The 15,534-nt window shown below is 37.0% G+C and overlaps 1 protein-coding gene across 1 annotated transcript; it reads left to right on the top strand.

Moving 5' to 3' along the window:
- The first annotated feature begins 9,372 nt into the window (after positions 1-9,372).
- LOC126783318 (NAC domain-containing protein 75-like) lies at positions 9,373-14,234 on the top strand. Its single transcript, XM_050508773.1, has 7 exons — positions 9,373-9,548; positions 9,951-10,217; positions 10,498-10,675; positions 10,876-11,501; positions 12,014-12,361; positions 12,824-12,952; positions 13,588-14,234. The coding sequence occupies exons 2-7, from the start codon at positions 10,104-10,106 to the stop codon at positions 13,678-13,680; spliced, it is 1,488 nt and encodes a 495-aa protein (XP_050364730.1). The 5' UTR covers positions 9,373-9,548; positions 9,951-10,103; the 3' UTR covers positions 13,681-14,234.
- The last annotated feature ends 1,300 nt before the right edge of the window (positions 14,235-15,534 follow it).

The following is a 15,534-nucleotide window of genomic DNA, read 5'->3' as shown; positions in this document are numbered from 1 at the left end:
ATGATGCACGGGGGCATTTGTGTGGACCATATGTCTTGCATTTGAGGCATGTATGAACCAGGGGGTAAAGTATGTCTCAGTTGTGGTCGTGTTGGATTTCGCGCTGTAAAGTTCGCCTGATTTTCATGTTCCACCGATGTGAGATAATCACCTTCTTGTCTGAACCCCAAATTGTGGCATACCACTCATGGAAGCAAGAAGTTGTAATTAATTTTCGACGGTAAGTTTGGTGAGTATGATGGGATGCGTGATGTGTCGCTCTTGTGGTGGCGGTAGAGGTTCTCTACTGCCTTGTGCGTATATTAGTCGATTCTCTGGTGAAATTTTTGGAGAGTAATTCTTAATCCAAGGTGGTGTGCTGTGGTGGTTGTGAACTCGATGAGCTAAGATTTCCTTATCGTGTTACCAATACAAATAGGGTACTTGGGTGAGTATCATGCACGACAACTTTTTATGGTTACAATAAGATGATCTTGAAATGAGATTATTTTGTTGATTGGAAGGAATGGTAGGTTCGTTATTCTAGCGATGCATTGTGGTGAAGTCATGAAGTTATTGTCGTGATAAAGCATGTTTATTTGAAAACCACTATGTGTAATATAAGTAGTAGGCATGTGTTAATCATTGATTTGACTCATGTTAGATGTTGAGAGTTTTGGCCACGCTCAGTGGTAGGAGCTAACTCTTGACGTGAGGATAGTCTGTCAAATCGCAAGAGAGTGGTGAACTAGACAAAAGAGGGCGTCGACGCCTCCATGCTGAAAACATCATTATGTTTCGGGAGGATAATTATATTTGGAGTAGCTCACATGCGACTATTATTGTTAGGACATGTGACAAATTGTCTGATGGAGGAAGTTTGAGGTAACGGAAGATAGGTTGGGAGCTTGTATGCTGGATTTTAAGGTAGCTGTGAAATCATTGAGAATGATTGAGTTCGCCTACAACGACAGTTACCATTCCAGCATCGGCATGGTACACTATGAGACACTTAAGGTAGACCATGTCGATCCTCTATCTGTTGGGCCAAAGTTGGGTGTAGTGAGATTTGACAAGAAAGAAAAGTTGGCCGAGGTATGTTGGGCCTTTGAGATTCTCGAGAAGGTGGGAAAACTAGCGTTGCCTACTAGCATGTCAGACGTTCACAATGTCGTCTACATTTCCATGTTGAGGAAGTATGATCCTGATGTGTCGCATATGTGATCGATCATAACACCATTGAGGTGAAGGAAAATACCATTTGTTGTCGAGCCGGTTCGTATTCTGGATAGATCCACAAAGAAGCTTCGGAGGAGAGAAGTTGAGCTAGTCAAGGTGCTGTGGAGTCACCATGATGAGGGTGACGCATCTTGGGAGCTAGAGTCAGACATGATGACCAGATATCCACAGTTATTTGTTGAGTGAGCTTGAATTTCGGGGCGAAATTCCTTTAAGGGGGATAGATTGTAATAACCCTAGATTTTAAAACAATATGTGAATTGTTTTGAATTCTATTAAGTTTTGGAATTTCAAATAAAATGAAACTATTGTTTGCGATGTTTTGAAACGAAAAAACGGAAACGTTTTCGGAACGTTTATTAAGAAAAACGTTACGTTTCCGAACGAAATTATCGACTTTTATTCCGTCGCTCGGTTGCGAAAACTTTCTTTACGAAAGTTGTAGAGCTCGTCGATACGAGTTCGTGGATATGTGACGCGTTCGAATCGGACGACGTACGAAAAATTTATTAACGACGGAAGTTAGTTTCCGATTTTGGGAGGGGGTATATAAGGAATGATTTAAAGCTAGGGTTCCCATATTTGGAAACCCCCTCTTCAGCCCGCCTCCCTCTTTCTCTCTCTCTCTCTCTCTCTTCCCTCTCGTTTTCTCTCCCTCTCACCCCGACCTTCACTCTCTCCCCGATCTCCGGCCTCCACCTCTCCGTGGCCTGCACCGCCTCGCCCTACGACGTCGCAAAGGCCTCCGCATCGGACCCCCCGAGTTCGTGACGCCGCCTCGCCTCCGGGAAGCAGCGTGACACACCGAGCCCGGCTCGATTACTGTAGCCATTTCTCCGGCGGAAATCCGACGTCTCTAAGGTCAAATCGAGGTGAGGTTTAGCTAGGTTGGTCATTGTGATGTTGTTGATGTATTTTTGGAACGATTTGTGGCGTTTTGGTGGGAGATCGGCGGAGGGGAAGAAGAGGAGAGACCGCCGCCTAGAGGCGGCGCGTGAGGAGTCTAGGGATAGTCTAGGGGCGGCGTGAGGCCGTGGCGGAGAAGAGGGGAGGAAAAGGGAGAGAAATGGGGCGGCGGTGGCGTGTTACGCGCCGTCCCTGGGCTCGGCGCGTGTGCCCCACGCGCGGCCTGCCGGCGGGTGGCGCGTGTACCCCACGCGCCGCCACGTGCGGTGGTACGACTGTGTTTTTCCGATAGGGGTATTTTGGTAATTTACTGAAATGTAAATGTAAATTTTATTTACTACGGTAAATGTAATTAAATTTTACCTTCGGTAAATGTAAATATAAATTACTTTCAGTAAATGTAAAAAGTAATTTGTAAAAGGTAAATAGTAAATTTTATTTACTGAGATTGTATTTACATTTAAATCGTACGTATACGTACAGAAATACGTATTAATATTTATACGTACAGAAATACGTATTAATATTTATACGTACATAAATACGTATTATTATTTATACGTACAGAAATACGTATTTAATATTTATACGTATAGGAATACGTATATAGTATTTATATGTACAGAAATACGTATATAGTACTTATACGTACAGAAATACGTATTAATTGAGTATTGCACAGTAACCGTGAATAGTGAACCGTGAACAGTAATTTCGTCAAACCGAAAATTGCTGAACAGTAACCAATTAATACTGTTACGGCATTTAAAGGTTTACGAAACGATTCTAAATTCTTTTCTTATTCTTTTAAGGTGATCATTAATCGAGGAAATGAATTATCATCGGGAATTGAGGATTTACGCTCGAGTCGATAAGGTGAGTAAGATCTCACTGAATTACGAATCTACCCTCGTGGTGATTCAACATATTGCAAGTGTGTTTATTAAATGAATTACAACATGTATATAATTTAGTGGACTACATATATACAGTATAATAGTAATAAGTACATATATATAGTTCATTAAATTACGTACTGTTATTAATTCATTAAAAATAGTCATTTCAGTGACAGAAAAATTTGGCATGTGTATGTGATTCAAATGGTACGATATGATGTGAGATTATCGTACGTAATTTTCAGATGTTTATGAAATATGACATGTATAGGATATAGTGGACTATGTATATATTGTATAAATGGTAAATAAATACGAATATATATAGTTTGCTATATAATATACTGTTATGATTTTATTGTGGTTATATCGTGAAAGTTTTAAAACGTACAATATGATGTGAGATTATTGTACGTGATTTTTAACATTGAGATTGTTTAAATGTTGATTTGTCTTCGGATGTGATTGGTACAATATGATGTGAGATTATTGTACGTGTTTGGCAAGTCGGAACCTAGCCTTTGGCCGGGCGAAAGTTACGATACAGTTAGAGCTCTAGTCTGTCAGCCATAGTACTTCATGTGAGGTAACGGGTGGTTATCTACTCATGAGTACTCAGATTGTTTTGGATGTTGGGTAGCGGGTGGTTACCCAATATCACCATAGTACTTCATGTGAGGTAACGAGTGGTTATCTACTCATGAGTACTCAGATTGTTTTGGATGTTGGGTAGCGGGTGGTTACCCAATATCAGAGTAGTACTGCATGCGAGGTAACGGGTGGTTATCTGCTCATGGGTACTCAGATTGTTTTGGATGTTGGGTAGCGGGTGGCTATCCAATATCAGCGGTGTATTACGAGAGGGGTAACAGATGTGTACCAGCGTTCTTGGTACCCGTATTATAAATGCATTGGGTAACCAGAAGGGTTACTTAATTTCCTCATGAGCGTTTTATTTCATATTTCTTTGGGTCAACCAGATGGGCTGACTATTGACTCATGAGGGCATTTATATTTGTTGTTTTGTGATCTTTCGTATATATTGATATGCGAACTGTATGGTGATTTTACTCATACGAGCTATAAGCTTACCGGGTTTGTGTTTACACTCCCGGTGCACCAATTCGATGATGTAGGGGATAATTCCGCAGGTGCTGTTTAGTGGAGGTTGAGTGTCGACTACAGAGGCTCGAAGTCGTTCGGATCCTACTTGTGGTGAGGTTTTAGCATGGATTTGTGTGTGAGGATTTGTGTAATTTCATTTGCGATATTTGTAAGTGATTTGTGAGGATTATTACATTTCCATTTTATGTATGGATTATAAATTGTGTTGTAATAATTGGTTGTCTGAGTTGTATTGAGAACTCAGAATTGATCCGCTGTTACACTTAAATGATTTCGATTTATTTGAGATTATTTTGTGGTTAACGACTTTAGAATTTTGAGTTTTTAAGCTCGAAATTTTGGGGTCGTTACATTTAGCTATATACTGATACTTTTTGTATAATTAATATATTATATATATATATTGACATCTTATAAATGTTCATATCGATTTTTGTTTATTCTTACAAATCATTATAGATCATCATTGTTCTTTTCAAATTCTTCAACCATAAAAACGATAAACAAAATGAAGAATATATATATATATATATAAGGGATGAATTGATTGTTTGAAGAAGATTAACATTTCTTTTTTAAGAATGTATGAAGATGAAATTTAATGAAATGAAAAATCATAGTTCTTTTTCATGAATTACCTTGTTTGGGACTCTAAAAATAGAAATTATATTTTTTTTCGCTAAAAATTAAGGAATGAACTAATTGTTTGAATCTCTACCTTAATTTTCATCAAAATATGTACTAATATCAATTTATTTGTAAATGTTATTATATTCTTATTTTAATTGTTTCCAAAAAAATTCTCAATTTTGATAGTTTAATTTGTTTTTGATTTTCTGAATTATTACATGTATCTATTTTGGTCATTTAATATACATATAAAATCTTATTTGAATTATTGAATAATATGGGTGTATTAAGTGTCTATGGGTGTGTATTTAAAATTTATCTAAACCTAAATACAAATTGGTGAAGAAATGGATGCCAAGGTTTGGAAGTAGATAAACCTAACACCAGCCTTGCTCTCGCAAGTCCCCAATGTTAGGAGTCCTACCAACTTAAAATGACAAAACTTGCACGTACTCCTTCATTCATCTAATGGATTCGAGAGCTATGATAACAACATTTAGGGACGACTTTCTTAGAATTTTTCTGTACGTAGTCTCACAATTGTAATGCTTCATTTTCCTCATATCATTTCCAGGGCGATGAAATGATCTCTCACGAGGTTCATGAAAGCAAAAAATAGTAAAATCCTATGCCCAACTGGGGGGGAAAAAGTTGAAAACAAAAAAGAAAAGAGAAAAACAAATAATATTCTTCTCTTTGTCTCCTACTGTCTCACTTTGTACTTTAAGAAAATCATTATGCGAGCAATGGGTTTTCCATTTATGTCGACCACCGATTGGCACTCGCAGCAACCACCACCCATTTGCAGCTACATTTTCTAATTGGTAATGAGTCTAATGACAAATGTGTAAACAAGCACAAACACCATTATGATAATAAACTCATTCATGAATGTTTTCCCAACTTAAGTACGTGTTTGCTTTCCTCACAACACAATTCTGGTGCCAAGACGGACCAGTTATAGAAACACAGTCTTCTTTTGCAATTCATAGCAAAAACTTACTACGTGGATGTTACCATCGTGCGCATGTTATGAGCATTAATATATCGTATCGTCTTTAATTTCAAAGAATCAAGATCGGCGGACGCAAGCATGCAGCAGAATGCATAATCTTTCAACAATGTTTTATGTATCGCCCGGAATAGAAATTGCATGTGATCAAAATAACTATTCGGATGAAGTACGTAATTTCGTTTGGTCTTGCACATCATGACGTTTAAGAAGTCTTTGTCCTCCCCGATATTATTGTTTTGAAATGTTGAGTAACTTTTTGCTAGCATATATTCCTCTACGCCTCCAAAAGTGCATGCTGATCACAGAGATCAGGTGCATGCAGTATCGTATGATAGCTGCTTTTGTTGAATATCAACATAGGTGAAAGCATGAAAGGATAATATACATGGTTAAATTTCAAATTGATGTGCTAATTGGAAGGTTTGTTAATTCCAAAATGTTTCTTTCATTATTGGTTGATTCATTATAAGTTTCCTGACATCTACCAAGTATTATTCTAACCACTTGTTACAGATATTCCCATACATGTGTTTACTCAAATCCATAGAGAGGGAGTATTTTCCTAGTACAGATGTGTACAAATAAATAATGCACTTACTCTGCAAGTTCTTGGAATATCTGAGTATTGCATTTCATTGACCCTTATTATTCTCTCATTACATAGGTTGCTAATATTCCATCCCTCGGTTTTTCGGCTTGGCTCATTCAAGAAAGGACATGGTATTTCTAATCTCAAAATTAAATACATTTTCTTATGTATTTACTCATGATTATATAGGATTGCTGATTGGTCAGAAATCAACTTATTAGATGGTCCGATCCGGACAATCTGATTCTACATTCCCTTGGGACAAAAGGAGAAAAACAATCCTAGCTTTATACAAGCTTGTTGAATGGTGTGGTTTGGACCTAATGGATATTTACCTCTTTACTTTTCTTCAGAACGAATCTATATATTTTACACATTGCAATGAATGTTAAAAATGCCTCGATGCCCAAGTAATGAAAAGCAATCCTAACTTTGTATTGCAACATACATATTGCGTTAAGTAACAAGTTGAGGAAAACTTGTTAGAATTTACATCGTCTATGATGGAGCAAGGAGTAATCGACTTACATTCTTTGTAAAAATAAATAACTAAAAGCATTGATACATGCCCTAAATTTCTCGTTCAAAGACATAAGGGTTTCGCCGGATTTGGTTTTTGAAAACCTATTGTTCATCCTAATCCACGTGACATTCTCACAAAAAAAAACATCTTAATCCACCTGTCATTATTAATTTATCCAAGTAAAAGTGAATCGCGTGAACAAACATATCTATATTAGAACTAGGGGTGGGCACAGGACGGGATGGGACGGAACGGGGCTCATCCCACGTCCCGTCCCACTCTTTTGAATCGGGACGGGATCGGGACGGGACGAGGGTTTTTAAGAATGCATCCCACTCGGGATTAATCCCGGTTAGGACGGGACGGGATCGGGACGGGACGGGACAAATCCCAACTTCCTATGAAGTTAAATAAAAAACTATATTTTTACTTTTTCATTAACAAAGTAACATTTAATAATGAAATTTTAACAAAAAAATGCATATTATGTTCAAAATATTATAATTTAGCATTATTATTTGAGTTGAAATAATTTTAGAGTTATTAAGAACATAAATTAGTTTCATTTTAATACAAATATATAAGAATTTTTAAGTTTTTATTAAATGTGGGACGGGACGGGACGAAGCGGGATAGAAATTATTCGTCGTACGTCCCGTCCCACTATTATGAAACGGGACGGGATCGGGATTTCCGTTTTTTATGCCCACCCCTAATTAGAACTTAAAAACTTGTATTACATTCTAGTCCACATGTTGTGTTTTATTTATCTGAGTACATAAGTGAATCACATGAACTAACATATCAACTTGAAATGTTTTAACTTACGACATTATCATGGCGTATTCGTTTACACCTCAAAAAGAAAAATGAATACATATAATAACAAAATGTCAGAAGTGAATCGCGTGAATTAACATATCAACTAAAGATGATGTAGATTACGATTTTGAATCAGCACTTTCACACCTAGGAAAGAAGAAACGATTCTCATAAGTAACCAAAATGACATAAGGTCTTGGCTGGAATAGATTTTTAAATACTCCCCGCACATTTTAATCCATGTGTGGTGATTTATTTATTTACATATCAAAGTGAATGACATGAATTAACATCTCTGTAGATACGCTCTAGATTACGATCTTAAATATCACATTTCTTTTATACCTCGACAAGGAGAAACAATAGCATAAAAGGGCATTCAGACAAATGAGCAATCATGGACATCTATCTGTTGTGTAAACAGCATGTTGGACCATCCATCATTTTAATTTTGACTGCTTGAATGAATGTTATAAACGTGAAGGCTCACCATCATCTGATGTAATATCAATACACTTTCGATAGCAAAGATTTCCAAAGGCCAATTAAGGATCATCAGCCCCACATAAAGGCAGGTCCTTCTTTCATATAGCAGAATAGAGAAGAGGCTGCACAATTGGTATGAGTGTCCAGTACTTGAGATATCTCCTCTAAATAGAAATAACACAAGCTGGAAATTAAAATAGGGACACAAAATATATATAGTACATGTAAAAAAAATGATGATTTCTTTTGGGATGAGGTAATTTATAAATTGGGGGTGCTTCTGGTTCAAGTCTGCTAGGTTATTTTTTTTCTTTTTAATATGATTTGGCATAAGGTTTTTAATTAGAAGGGGTGGTGGTGGTCCATCAAGTACACTGCTCATTTGCCTTGCATATCAAGCAATCCTCTCTCTCTCTCTCTCTCTCTGCAACATTCATGGCAAAAGCATCATCATCACCACTCCATCTCAAAAACCCATGTGAGCACCTATCATCTTTTCTTCTCTAATATGTTTTTTTTTTCACAATCCTTTTCTGCCTTGAAGAAGTAATTTGGCTTTATTATGTATATAGCTTAGTTAATACCAATGCTCTGATACAATAAAACTCTGAGAGCTATTGCTGTAATTTTCTGATTACTTTCGTCTCTGTTACTTAACGTCTTACTGTCCATGTGTAAATTAATACGTTGAAGTATGTGTGTGTGTCTTTTTTTACGGTCTGATGATGTATGTATGTAATCAGCTTTCTTGACATTCACCTTTTACCATGAAAATACCAACTATAAAATATTGAGGTAAATACTTCCAATACAATGATATAAATAAAATGAGAACTATTAGCTTATTTACTAGCGAGAATGGCAAAGATATGAGATGGGGTTAGTTTGCTTTTGTATTAGTAACAGCTGGGGAGGCCGTTTCTTCCCTTTTGCTTTTGTAGTCAAGGCTCAAACAAAGGTGTGTGTGAGTGTGGGAGAGGCCTTGATGAGCTGAGATGAGCTGAGCTAGCTTTATTTTCACATACTAAAACCAACTTGCCATGGTTTCCTTTCTTTTCTTTCTTTCTTTCTTTTATGTCTGTTGTTTCTGTTGTTTGTGGGTTTCTCGATCTCTTTCTCTCTCTACAGCTCTCTCTCTCTCTCTCTCTCTCTCTCTCTCTCTCTCTCTCTCTCTCTCTAGCTTCTTGAATTAGCAAAGCTAGCTAGCTGCTGGCTTAAAGGTACAAGGGTTTGAGGGCAACTTTTCCCTCTTTCTCTCTCAGCCCCTTCAGTTAAAGTAGAGACTGGACAAGGATTTCTGGTGTTTCCCATATGTTAAAGCTGAAGAAGAAGCAGGTTTATAGCTCAGCCTCACTCTCTTTCATAGTTTCCTCTTTCCCAATTCTGTCACCTTCCCCTTCTTCCTGTTCATCTTCTCCATCGTTCTCCTCTAGAGAACTTCATGTTTCTCTGTTGGGTTTGGATAAGAATTCTTCTTTCATCACAAATAAATCTTCAGGATTATTGGTTGTCTGTATGATCATTTTGTTTTCTTCATTAGCTTGATGAAACTGTTGTAATGAATACCACCCGAGATTTCTATCTGATTTGTTCATTTTTCCCATCTTCTTATGAAGTCTGTGAATAAAGTAGTATATTCATCTCGATTTCATTCTTGCGCATTGTTTCCCTTTGTTGATAAGAACGTAGTTCATGATGGATCTTAATCATATTTATATATGATTTCTGTTTATTCAGCAAGAAATAAAAGAGCTTGTAGGATATGAGTAGCAGGCTGTTTCACAAGGATGATCACAATTTCGTACAAGACGATTACAAGTTGACGAGTTTTCGAGAAAGAAGATAGGAGCATCTGCTTAATCATATATTTCTTCGCACAAGGTTGAAATAATGAATAAGAGTAATATCAGAAGCTCTGATCTCATTGATGCCAAGCTCGAAGAACACCAGATGTGTGGATCAAAGCAGTGCCCCGGTTGTGGACACAAACTTGAAGGAAAGCCGGTATGTACGGATCAAAAATCAATCAATCAATCAGATAAAATTCTTGTTTGCTTCCAAATAAAGATTTTTTGTTGCCATATGAATAACTATATATGATCCCTTGTAATTGCCAGTAATTATTTTCTATCTCAAGTAAGTTAAGTTTGATATTCATTTATGTAAATTAAAAGGTTGCGCACTTCATCTTTCTCTTTTTACTTTAATTTCTTTGTTCTTGCAAGCTCCTTTTCGCTTTCAATATATTTATTAACATGAAAATGGATTTAAATGGTGTTTCCAGGACTGGTTAGGTCTACCAGCAGGAGTGAAATTTGACCCAACAGACCAAGAACTGATTGAGCACCTTGAAGCAAAGGTAGAAGCCAAAGACACAAAGTCTCACCCTTTGATTGATGAGTTCATTCCTACCATTGAAGGAGAAGATGGCATTTGTTACACCCATCCTGAAAAACTTCCTGGTCATCATCTACTCTCTCTCTCTCTCTCTCTCTCTCTCTCTCAATTAAGTAGATGGTTTAATTTCGAGTTTAGTTGGCCGGCTATGACTTTGATGGCCAGTAATATCTCTCTTTTTTGTGCGATGCATACGGGTTAATATTCATACCTAATCGGTCAACCTAACTTTGACTCTGGGCATGCAATGCTTCATTTCTTGCAGGAGTGACTAGAGATGGGTTAAGCAGACACTTCTTCCATAGACCTTCCAAGGCTTACACAACTGGGACAAGAAAGAGACGAAAAATCCAAACAGAATGCGACCACCTGCAAGCAGGTGGGGAGACAAGGTGGCACAAAACAGGCAAGACCAGACCAGTAATGGTGAACGGTAAGCAAAAAGGGTGCAAAAAAATCCTGGTCCTCTACACAAACTTTGGGAAGAATCGAAAACCGGAGAAGACGAACTGGGTGATGCACCAGTACCATCTGGGACAGCACGAGGAGGAGAAAGAAGGAGAGCTTGTGGTTTCGAAGATATTCTATCAGACGCAGCCGAGACAGTGCAACTGGTCGACCGAGAGAACAAGTGCCGCAAGTGCAAGTTTAACCGGTGAAGGAAGTAGTGATTTGAGAAGAGATAGTGGTGGTAGTGGGAGCTGTACTTCTTCTAAGGAAATTATAGTGTCCCATAATACTCATCTTCGAGATCACCATGATCAAATGTCGGCAGCAGCAGCACAAGTTAATGTTGTTGCTCAGCCATTAACAAGTTACAGTGCCATAGACATTCATCAGTTGAAGTCGGACGATTTCAGCTTTGTCCCATTCAGAAAGAGCTTCGATGAGGTAGTTTACCATTATTCCTTGTCATCATATATGTATGTGTGTGTGTATATATATATATATATATATATATATATTCCGTCGTGCATTTAGATTAATTAACTGCTTAAATTCTACATTCATCTAATTTTCTAATTAGTGATACATACATATCGTCCCGATCTAGGGCGGATATTAACATTGCTTTCTTTGATAAAATGACAGTAATGTTGCTTAATGTATCTCGGATCCATTTGCTAACCCTCTCCTATCCCCATCTGAGCACCAATATCAACATTGCTTGCAATCGCAGCATATGACTGCATATACCATGGACCTCTCTCTTGATAAGTTGATTTTAATTATCACTTCCAGTTAGCAAGAAATAGTTTGCACTCATCAAATATAAAAGGGCACCTGGCATTTTAGAGAAGTTAGATCCAAATTCAAGCTTTCTTGGTTAAAAGAGGGGAAATGTATAGTGGTTGATCAAGAACAGATTTGGTGACGAATCTTCTTAATATGTCCATTTGCAGGTGGGGATAGGCGAGGCTTCAACGGCAAGGGAACCCTGTATTGCATCTGGCACGTGCGAAGAGCTGCATGAGAGACAACAGCTTCATCATGTGGCACATGATCAACTGCTTCATCATCACCAACATCAACAACAAGTACACCATGAGCAACAGCAACATCAGCATGGCCAAATACTTCAGCAACAACAAATAGCAACGGCGGCCAGCTTCCACATCAGTCGGCCTTCACACCCCATCTCCGCCATCATCTCCCCACCTTCTCTTCATCACTCCGCCACCTCCATCATTCTCGATCAGGACGCTTACCATGTATCCCGATCGATAATGCTCCAAAACGAACATTTCCAGGTACCATTAATACTCACCCTAGCTACTAATTTCTTCGTCAAGCACTAAAATAGACTTAATATTTACATACGATAATAATATTGCACATTGATTGTTACTATTCTCAATTGTTGTTGCAATTTATTTCTTCTATTCTAAACAAAGCTTATTAAACTCCTAATTAATTACATAAAATCTGTAGCGGTACTCGATCACATTATCTAATGTGATGGTTTTTGACCTTTTTGTAGCTCAATAGCTAAGCAGTTAAACAATTAAACTCCATTGTGTCTCTACCATGTTGTACATGCATGTGTCAAATCTCATCCAGTTATGGTTCTTTTATTGTCTGCTAGATTGTAAACATTACATTTTTTTCTACCTTTTAATCCATGAAGACATTATCATCAAACTTACTTAATTACCTGGGTACTTATTCAGTTTGATGGTTAATTTTTCTGTTCAATGCATACAAAAACACAGCAGCAGCAGCAGCAACAACAACAACAGCAACAGCAGCAACAACAACATCATAAACAGATGGGAGGGAGGTCAGCATCTGGCTTGGAGGAGCTCATAATGGCCTGCACTTCATCCAGTAATGTCAAAGAAGTGAGTAGTTTATATAAACTTTTTGACTCTGAATTTCATGAGCTCTTGTTTGTCATAATAGCATTAGCTAATTACAAAAGATAGAAAGAAAAAGAGAGTTTGCTGAAGATTAGGAAGGACCAAAAGCAAGAAAATCATCCGATTTCTTTATTACTAATTTAAATTAAAGACAGAAGCTAGCCAAACCCTTTTGTTTCCTTTTTCTCTTTTACCCTTTTAATTTTTATATGTTTTCATGTAAATGATTTGGATGGTTTCACAATCCTCTCGTAAAAGAGCAAAAGAATCATACCTAGGCTCTAATCTAAGGCTAAGCAACAGAATATAATCTTTCTTGTTACCTGACCGTAAAGCCGTAATTATGCCTCTTGAATATTTCAAACCAAAGTTAAGAACACAATTAAAGCTAAGATGCATGTGAACTTTACTACCACTATTTTCCTTTACTATCAGACTATCAGTACTAAAATCTTGACTGAACTCAAGTACAGACTCTTTATTTACTGTTAGAAAACTTTGTTTTGCAGAAAAAAAAAACTAGATAATGATATGCAAACCCTAGCTAGCTAGCTAGGTAATAATATTGGTTTGTCGATCCTAATCGTGGCACGCTTGCAATATATGTTTTGGTGCAGGAGTCATCATCCATGGCAAACCCGCAAGAGGCAGAGTGGATGAAGTACTCTTCATTCTGGCCTGACCCTGACAACCCAGATCATCATGGATAAGCGCGAGAGCGAAAGCAAAAAAGAAAAACTCAGTAGAGAATAAAAACAATGCCAAAACCCCGAGACAACATCATCATCATCATCACCATGATTAGTTTTTTTGAAGCCAAAGCCCTCGATCTGGAGTCTGGGATCAAGTTGCTTTCACATTCAAATGTGAGGCCAGGAGAACATGACCAGCCATTGATGGACCATACATGGTTTGGTTGCTCTAGCTTCTGCTTTCTTTTTCTGATCTCTATCTTATATTCTCTTGGCTCTCAACTGAATTGAACTAACTAAGCTAAGTACGGTCCATGTTTTGGGAAAGAAAGTGAGAAAAGAGAACAAAAGGGGAAAAAAGGAAAAGAAGTTGAAAGAAAAGGCTGTGGCTCTCTTCTGACAGTATATATAGAAGGAGAGAACCAAGGACCCAAAGCAAAGCAAAATCCAGTCCTAGCTTCCTGCATGAAAATCATCACCATTATCATTACACCATATACATCTTTCCATAAGCTATACTTATAATTATTTTATTATTTCATTATGTTTGTATAATGTTCATTTTCTTGTTCTTTACAAAAGAGTTTGCGCCAATTGAAACATAAACATTGTTAATTATGCTTTGGTTAGTCACTTTGTTAGTTAAATATGAATAGGGGTTCATATTGTTTCCCTTCATAGATATCACAATGTGTTAATTGATACAGTACGTGGTGTTCATTCCCCACAGTGCTTTACTGAGAATAAAGAAGAGAAAAATACACATAAAATCGAAATGGATTCTTTCATCTTGTATTGGTGATATATACGCAGAGGTGTGCACCAATGGTTTTGATGCGAATTCCATTTTTCACCACTTTTCGATCGAATTTCTTCATCTCCACCGTCTAGTATTTAAATAATATTATAGGTAGATTATTTTTGCAAATTTTGAGCCAATTTAGTGATCGTTAAGACCCTCAAAATCAAAAAATAAATGGACGGACTGGATTCTGTCAAATATAAACCGTTCATGTTTTTAACAGAAAAACGCAATTTTAATGGTTTTAACGATTACCAAGTTCGCTGAAATTTTGAAGAGATTATCTACACAATATCATCAAAATAATGGACATTGAAAATGAAAAAATTCAATCGAAAAATTGTGTAAAAAGTAAAATCCGCACCAAAATCATTAGTGCGGAACTTCGCACCTGTGAAAATATGTACATAATAGACTATAATACATAAGCACACACATAGGAAACAATATAATGCGGTTGTTTTACTTGGATCCTTAAGCAGCTATAATCGTATTGATGCCCTAGCTATTAACCTAGCAAGGCACTAATTAATTTAACAATTTAGAAACCACTGTAGGATAAGTTAAAGCAGGTCTTCTTCTTTTTCTTTTTTCTTTCTGCATTCTGTAATTTTCATTTTCATTAGTTTGATGATTCTGTTGACATTGTCATATCAAATTGCTAAGCTTAAGTAGCTTAATTATATGCAGGTATTACTGATTTTACGGTATTATATATATGTGTGTGTGTGTGTGTGTGTATTTTTTCCTGCATGCATATCGATCTAGCCTTCCACAGTTTACAGACAAGATCGATTCTTCGTCCTAAAATAAGAAAGGAAGTTTGCTTTTCCATAGTTTAGGTGCTCGTTCTAGTAGCATAGAATTTAGGTCTTGGCCCGGCCCTCATTCATTAGTTAAGATTAAATATATTTAGTGTCACTTCGATCATGAAAAGTGAGGAATGAAATGGAGATATTTGGAACAAACTAGTTACTGTTTTTGAAAAACTTGATATCAGTTTCGAAGTAGTGCATGGCTTGTATGCGTTTAAAGGTCGTTCATGGAACGTTAATTACCAGCCACTGATC

This window comes from Argentina anserina, chromosome 1, assembly GCF_933775445.1.
Source record: "Argentina anserina chromosome 1, drPotAnse1.1, whole genome shotgun sequence".
NCBI lineage: Eukaryota > Viridiplantae > Streptophyta > Magnoliopsida > Rosales > Rosaceae > Argentina > Argentina anserina.
This window is presented reverse-complemented; position numbering and strand designations above follow the sequence as displayed.